The sequence below is a fragment of the Hypomesus transpacificus genome, unplaced genomic scaffold (assembly GCF_021917145.1).
Source record: "Hypomesus transpacificus isolate Combined female unplaced genomic scaffold, fHypTra1 scaffold_185, whole genome shotgun sequence".
Taxonomy (NCBI): domain Eukaryota; kingdom Metazoa; phylum Chordata; class Actinopteri; order Osmeriformes; family Osmeridae; genus Hypomesus; species Hypomesus transpacificus.
Genome location: NW_025813734.1, coordinates 117,038 through 125,672, shown reverse-complemented (window position 1 = coordinate 125,672; position 8,635 = coordinate 117,038). Strand labels below are relative to the sequence as shown.

At 41.3% G+C, this 8,635-nt stretch overlaps 1 protein-coding gene across 1 annotated transcript in view; it reads right to left on the bottom strand.

Moving 5' to 3' along the window:
- castor2 (cytosolic arginine sensor for mTORC1 subunit 2) overlaps window positions 1–8,635 on the bottom strand; it is a 48,451-nt gene that overhangs the window by 1,639 nt on the left and 38,177 nt on the right. Inside the window, exons 5-8 of the mRNA XM_047051878.1 lie at window positions 5,559–5,682; window positions 5,148–5,258; window positions 408–490; window positions 17–111 (exon numbers count right to left, since the gene is read on the bottom strand). Coding sequence (XP_046907834.1) covers window positions 17–111; window positions 408–490; window positions 5,148–5,258; window positions 5,559–5,682 — 413 coding nt within the window. The remainder of the gene's footprint in view (window positions 1–16; window positions 112–407; window positions 491–5,147; window positions 5,259–5,558; window positions 5,683–8,635) is intronic.

Genomic DNA, 8,635 nt, shown 5'->3' with positions numbered 1-8,635 from the left:
CAATTTAATCACTTACTAGGGCATGGTCAAACTTGAAGGTACTGATGTAATAAGCAGGAATGTCAGCAGTTGCCAGAGGTTCTGATATTTGAGCCACAATACCACACTCATCTGAGAAAAGGCAATGACAATGATTTTTATTCAGAAATACCTGTCAGTAGAAGTAAATAAGCCTGCCTTGATGTCAATTATATTCTCCACACTGCCAAGAAGAAAAAATATGCTGATCAACATTAAGGTTTGATTTTCTCTTTAAGATGCTGGCATCAAACAACTGTTACACCAATGGACACACAGCCTCTTTATGTATCTCTATTATGACCAACTCCATAATGTAGTGGACCTGTGCCAAATCTGACTACCCACAACTTACAAACCTTGAATGGTTTAAGCCTTGTGATACTCACCAAATCCTAAAGGCTGCCCTCCGATACGAACCATCTTCCAAAGTTCTCCTGAAGCACTCGTGAATAGGACATTGTTCGGAAACCTAGGATTGCAAATTATGAGGAGACACTGTCATCATTTCTCAGGTTTGGCAATCTTGCCCAATCATACACTGTCTTTAAAGTCCTAAGAATATACTGTAGACATAATTCCTATGTATTCGTAGCCTGGCTGCCAGCCCAACTTAGCCCCACCCACAAAAAGATTTGGTCGGGAAGTTGGGTCTGGGGAAGCTCGGTTGGGGAAAAACAATGGCTGTGTCTACTACCGCGCACTTTACGAAGTACACTGCAATACAGTGCACTGCAAAACAGTTCACTTACATATTCAGTGCACTCCATCGCTGATAAGTGCTGTCTCAAATGGAACACTTATATTAAACACTTGGAGGAAGTGACGGACGCAAATCTGCTCGCGCCACCATAGAGTTAATATAACTAGACAGTTATATTATCTACAGGATACAGGAAGGCCAGATACAACCTTCTGAAGGCCATCAAAGCTGCGAAAAGGGCTTACAGGACCAAGGTGGAGTCCAGCTACCATGGCTCTGACCCCAGGCGCATGTGGAGTGGACTTAAAGCCATTACTGACTACAAAGGGAGAGGCTACAATAAGACCCAGTCCTCTGTCCTACTGCCAGACGAGCTGAATTCCTTCTACGCTCGCTTTGAGAGGGACAGTGACCCCCCTGCAGTGGAGCTACCTGAGGGCCTAGCCAGTGGTGTGCCTACACCACTGGCGCCGAGGTGAGGCTGTGCTTCAAGAAGATCAACCCTCGCAAGGCACCTGACCCAGACGGCATTTCAGGTAGGGCCCTCAGGGGCTGCGCTGACCAGCTGGCAGGGGTTTCAGTGACATCTTCAACCTCTCCCTTAACCTGTCTGCACATGTTTGAATGAATATCGCCCGATAGCACTGACCTCTGTCATCATGAAGTGCTTCGAGCGGAAAGCGCCACCGTAAGCGCCTCTTCTTCCTGCGGAGACTGAAAAAGTTTGGTATGGACTCAGTCATCCTCACTAACTTTTACAGATGCACTATAGAGAGTATACTGACTGGTTGCATTACAGTGTGGTATGGGAGCTGTACAGACAGGGACCGCAAGGCCCTACGAAGTGTGGTCCGTTCTGCTGAGATCATCATCGGCAGGAAGCTCGCAGCCCTACAGGACACCTACCACACACGTTGCCTAAGGAAAGCCGGCAGGATTCTAAGAGACTGTTCCCACCCATCCTTCAGTCTCTTTACCCCATTGCCTTCTGGCAGGCGTTACCAGAGCACCGGTCGCGCACACGCAGACTGGACAACAGTTTCTACCCAAGGGCCATCAGGCTTCTGAATGGACTCTGATATGGACATTGATTTACTGCACACTAGTCACTTATACACTGTCACTTTCAGCTACTGGTTGCACTATCAGTAACATTGCACTACTGTACCTCACTGTACCTCGCCACCAGGCTCCTTTATGGTCATTGACATAGTCACTGATCTGCAATTTTGCACTATTGTACTGTACTCTACTTACGTTAGAATGGGTTATAGAGTTGAAATAGGTTTTATGTGCATTTAGGGTTAATATAGTGTATTATTTATTATTATCTGTAATTTAGGAAGTTTTAGTATTAGGGTTTGTATAGTCGATTATTTATTGCTATCTGTATATTTAGGAAGTTTCACTTATTCAAGCTCAGCATAGATGTAAATGATGTTCTGTGTACTTATATGTTATGTTACGCCAGGTGCTTGCGTTGTCTTGTCTTAAGAATTTCAGTGCCCAGTCTGACCTTGTGTTGTTCTGTGTACCTGACAAATAAAAGACTTGAACTTGAAGTAGAGTAAGCTACTTTTGTCTTCCAAGATGGCGTCCCCATTCGTTTCTATGAAAAATGCTCAGTGGCGCAGTGAGGCAAGCGAGAGCGCGAGACTGGACGCGGCCATCTTTCCACTTCCGACTCTTCTGGTCTAGCTTTAGACAGTGGCTCTTTTTCCCTAGCTCCGAGATCTCGTGCACGCTTGCAACTAGCTGTACACGTCATACTTTGCGACAACCAGTCGCGAGCATAGATTTATATGGTTACGAGCGTGTGACCTAAGGCATTACAGTGGCAGAATGGGGTACAAGTCCGATAAGTATCAGAGACATGATGCAAACTTAACGGAAATGTATTTGTGTCACTGTTTAATATTCCTTTAACTTGTTTTTTAGAAATAGGCTGTAGGGCTAAATATAGGGCTATTCCAGATGGAACTCGTCATCACATGTTTTTTTTTTTTTTTTTTTTTTCGGGATTTGAGTATGATTTTGATTTCCAACGTATTGTATCATATTGTATTCTTAATGCCCTACCAGAGAAGGGAACACTTTGGATCGCTGCTACTCTACTATCAGTAAAGCATACCATGCGGTTCCCCGAGCAGCACTGGGTCACTCAGACCACGCCATGGTCCACCTGATTCCTGCATACAGGCAGCAGCTAAAGAGCTGTAAGCCTGCAGTGAGGACATCGAAACAGTGGACCAGTGAGGCTATGGAGGATCTGCGGGCGTGCTTGGACTCAACTGACTGGGATGTGTTCATGACTGCCTCCAATAGTCTGGATGAGCTCATGGAGGCTGTGACATCATACATCAGCTTCTGTGAGGACTGCTGTATACCAACACGCACCAGGTGTCTACAACAACGACAAACCCTGGTTTACAGCTAAACTCAGAAGGCTGAGGCTGGACAAAGGGGCAGCGTTTAGGAGTGGGGACAAGGACAGATTCAAGGAGTCGAAGAACAGGTTTAGCAAGGCGGTGAGAGAGGCTAAATGACTGTACTCAGTGAGGCTGAAGCGCCAGTTCTCTGCTAACGACTCTGCTTCTGTCTGGAGAGGGCTCAGGCAGATCACCAACTACAAGCCCAGAGCCCCCCACTCCACTAACGACTCTCGTCTGGCCAACGACCTGAACGAGTTCTACTGTTGTTTTGAAAGACAATTGGACAGCCCTGAACTATCCCTTCACTCCCCCCTCCATCATCATCTTGCATTGTATCTTGCACATTTTTTATAATATTTGTATTTTTTGTATTTTTTATATTGTAAGTGGTAACTTATAATATATTTTATGACAACTTAGATTTTATTTTATTGTACATTTTATTTTATTCCAATTCCACTTAGTACTGCTAGATTATGTACCCTATGTACCCTTAGTATAGATAGTCCACATATAAATTTTTTTGGTTCCTATATGTTTATTGTATGCACCTTCCTGCCAAAGTAATTCCTTGTCTGTGCAAACTTTCATGGCGAATAAATCCCATTCTGATTCTGATTGGATGAAATCAATTTAACATGAACAGGTACTTGCTCATGTAACAGGTACATGAGCCATCCGGGTTCTTTCAGTGCACTGAATTCTGCTGGTTTAGTGATTGAAGCGCCCTAAGAAAGTTAGTGCTCGAAGTGCACAAGTGCGCGGTAGTAGACACAGCTTATGTCCGGGAGCTGTTCGGACCGATGAAATTGTCACAGCGGGCTTTATACAATGATGGATCAACAGTAGCGTAATCAACCACGTCACCAAAGAGCACTTGGGTTGAATTTGTTTTAAACAAACAACATATTAAGTTGCTCTGATTGGTTGAAGGTCTATCCAATTGAGCGAAGAGGCATTTGTTTTACGAGTTCGGTTGAAACACGCCCCATACTCACAGCCCAACGGAGAGTTATCCGACTCATATTCTGACTAGAATTATGAGTATGACAACGTCAGGCCAATGTATTCTACTAGTTTACATCTGATAGATAGGCCTAACGTATTTTCCAGACTATAAATCACACTTTTTTCAGGTCAGTCAGGTGCGATTTATATATCAAAATACATATAATTTAACGTTTTTAAATGTTAATTCATACTGACTGACATGAACCAACGAGTTCAACGGATTCAGTAATGTGGAATGAGATCTGGAGCTTGGTGAACTAGCTTACCGGTAACTTGCTTGTTGGACTCGCTAGCTTGTTATGTAAATTTAAATTGAGCCTATTCAGTCTCCCAGGTATATTCTTTATGCTATTGTGTAGCTGAATAACTGTTAATGTGTTACGTTAACATACCGGACACCTATTTAGCCTGTTTTTCCGTGTGCTATTCTGTAGTTGAATAACTTGCCTTTCCAGATGCCTGTTCTTGGTCTTGGATTTTGTGAAATGCATTTCTAAATAAATGCGATTTATAGTCCAGTGCGATTTATATGTTTTTTGCCTCTTCCTGACGCATTTTTGGACTGATGCGACTTGTACTCCGGAGCAACTTATAGTCCGAAAAATACGGTAAGTAGTTCACATGTGCTAGATAAGGAGTCTATGTAACAGGTTACCATGGAACTAATAGAACTATCATGGCAATGAATCGGTCTGAGGTTTCCCTTACACACTACTTAAGAAAAGTCCCCTCAAAAGTATAGAAAGCTTGGTCCACTTTTTATCCACATAGCTTGGAGACACCACTGACCCACATAAAGCATAGTTCAGGTCTGTAAACTCAGTGACCTCTTGAATGTGTAAATCTATACCTCTAGATTATTTGACAAATCATCAGGCACCCATCAAAACAAAATCTAAGGCCTTGTAGTAGTGTAAAGGAATTCCATCAGAACACTTTCAATGCTCTTTATATATCAGGTACAGTGAGCCTTGCCACATTACCTGCGTGTCATCTGTTCATCCATAACTAAAGAGATGTAGCCCTCAATCAGCGAGAAGGAAAAGAAGCGGATGTGACCAGAGTCTTCATTAGACACCCCAGGTTCCTTTATCCTGAGAAAAAATATGGCCAAAGGAAGTTAATTATTCAACTGTCTTTTTTAAATTTAAATTAGACACCTTGTTCAACATTAGACATATTTGTACAGGTCAGGTCCAAACCACCCACCAGTCTAACAATATTTAGGTTAGGTAAAATACTTTCTATGAGGAGAAAACAAATAGTTTTAAGTCCTGAAGTGCACCCGTTTAGTCTGCAAGAAATTGTTTGCTCAAGTCTCTTAATAGAGACGACAGATGGCCTCTGGTGACAGCCATATGTGAAACAAGAGTGCTGAGGAGAGAGGTCCTCACCCGCCTGAGTAGAACATGACATCCATGAGCAGGGTGACCACTGAGGGCAGTGTGTCTGGATCCAAGCTTGTCACACAGAACATGTTGCTGGGGCTGGACAATGGGTGGATGATAGGTCGAGGCACTGAAAGAGAGAGAAAGCAAACATTTTCAAGAAACAAACCATGTTGAATATATGTTAATGGTCCTCTTTCAGATGTAAAAAAATTAAATAATGTATTTTTTACAATGGTGAATTAGTTTACAGTTTCACTTGGTTACAGTTTGATTACTCCATTCAAGCTGTAATCCAGGTGTAACGCCAGGAATCTGTCTGTCTATGGCTTGATTATCTTGCAAACCAGGCAGTGTATGAAGATGAAATTTGGCAGGTGTATGGCTCAGGACCAAAAGACGTGCAGTGAAGCAGGTAAAGTTGTTTGGACGCCAAAAAACTAACAAAACAAAGGATATTTGAGGTGATATAAAAGGTGCCGCTTTTGAACAGACATACCACTGCCCGTTATGGGTCCCTGAGGGCTGACAAACTGCCGGATTTCTGTAAGATTCTTGAAGTTTTGATTAAAAGCCAATAAAGACCAACAATGAGGATTTAATAAGTGGAAAAGATACTGAAAGCAACACCCCGTGTAGTAAGTTCAGCTGATGACAAGGCCCTCAACTAACTTGCTAACTAGCAGCCTGAAAGAAAGAAGATATTAATGTATTAATTTAGAGGTATTGAAACTAAAGCAAGGCTGTGTGTGATAAGTGAAAATATAAATGTTTTTAATTAGCTATATTTGTATGCAGGAGCATAGCCAGAACCTTTCTACTTGGGTAGCCAGAAAATGACAAAAAAATGACCATACATTTGAAAACTCATTTCCTGCCATTCTAAAATACTAGTGCACAGTGCCCGTGATAAAATTGGGAATGATGTCGGTGATATAAACATTTTTCTGGAATTATAGATAGTGCAGTGCACGTGATGCAGCTGGTGATGAAGGTTCTTCTCAGTGGGTTTGGTACCTATATTTCTGAGATCACAATTGAAATTCTGTCATCTCTGAAGTACTTGTTCAACCTCCACATCATCCCGCCTTGTCACTTATGCACATCATAAGATCAATTTTTCATTATTTTAAAACAAATTGCCAATGCTCTAGTACATTCTGCAAATGATTATGAAGCCTTCATTTGTCTGCTGTTTCCGACATTATCAATTGCTTATGCTATGTTAATTAAAATGTATTATATTGGTTCTCTGTTAAAGTGTCTTCCCACCACAAATATCTAGACATTTCGTTCATTTGTTCGACAGTTGTCATAATTGTGGGAAAAATTCACCATGCAGCGCTTGCATGTGCAGTTCTGCCTAAGAAGTGTGTTCGATGTTTACAGTAATGTTTGCATTCTTTCCTTTATGCTATGCAATGCTGTAAAGTAGTCATGTATTTTCTGTATCACATTCGTATAAATAAGAGACTATTTTTTAGACTAAATTTGTACTAACATTGTTCCTGTCATATGCCCGTTTGTGGATCGCTATATCCATGCCTTAAGAAAATGACCAAGGAGGTTAAAGTGGTAGGAATAGTGCCCATGTCTGTGATGCAACTGGTGATTATAATGTTGTAGCACATTTGCAACGTGCAGGCAGTTTTGACATCAGTAAACACATTAATTTATGTAACAAAATTCACTGATCTATACCGAAAGTATCCACTTTATACTGTTGTTCTGTTAGCTAGCCAGCATTTAATCCGTAAACCCTTTGAAAGCAGCTGATTCATATGCCAGCAGTCAGCACTGCTAACCTGGCCATGTCAGTTATAAAAGCAAATTCACTTCAAAACTAGAGAGGGTACATTGAGGGGAAATTGTGGGGTATGCTTGTGTTGGTTGCAAATGGTTGCTTTTTTTTAACTTAAATTGTACAAGTCATATTTGGGTAATTTAAATAACATCCATACTTATTATTTATGAAGATTACATAAATTAAAAAGTTTACATTTGTTGCTGCTCATTTACACTTAATAAGAGTGTATAATAAAACAGTGTTCTCTTTTCACTTCCCTGAGATTCTTCTCATATCCTGCAATAGGGGATGGTGATAGTCTGTCTGTGGCAGCCTCACATAGTTGAAACAGTTGCATGAAAAGGAAGAAATAGGGCAATCCTGTGTAAAAATTGTCCAAACCTATGTGACTTAAACTTCCCTTGTTTTTCCCCTTCTAGTGATATTTTTAAGCATTTACTCATATTGCATTCATTCATTAAGAACCCACTTTGAAACAAGCTGATTCTAACAATGTTTTCACTGGCAGTATCTCAGCTGGAATCCCTATTCCAAAATTACCATCTGCAAACAAAAAATATGCCTACAAAAACAAAAATAAGCTTGAAACTAAGTTTGGAAAACTTAATAATAAACACCTATTGAAAGACTTTTGATTTAAGTAAGGGGAGTGCCGAACATGTTCTGTCGCCGTTATGCTTCCTAAACAGCTGTGGAGTTGTTTTTCTTACTAGTGCAGTGTTTCCCTAGGATTTTTTTTAGCAGTGGGGGCAGGTCTGTCCCCCACTCGGCCGAAATAAAGTTCTAACCCTACATTTTGGAGTAAGTTAATGTAATAGTCTAATAACAAATGTAATATTGCATATATTTATGTCCTATTTTCCGTAAAGCAATTCAGTTCGGGCAATGGTTCCCAAACGGTGTGCCGCGGCACTCTGGTGTGCCGTGAGGCAAGGCCAGGTGTGCCGTGGGATTTTGTGACAGCCATACAAATGTTGCCCAAAAAATATCAAAATTGATGGCTTAGCGCCAGTAAGATTTGTAACAAAATATCAGCCTTGGTGGTGGCACACACAGCGTCCAAGTTAATAGACTTGGTGGCGCGTTCGAACCGTTCTTGCGCAAAGAGCGAGAGCCGCAACACACAGACGCTCAAAGAATGTTACCTCAGAATGTCCTGTCAAACAACAATAACGGATTGCGGTTAGCTAGTTTTGCTAAAAGTCATTATAAGAAATAAAATGGATTGCTTTATTGTGAGGGGCAAACCACAGATAGTCAGCGTAGAAGAACCACC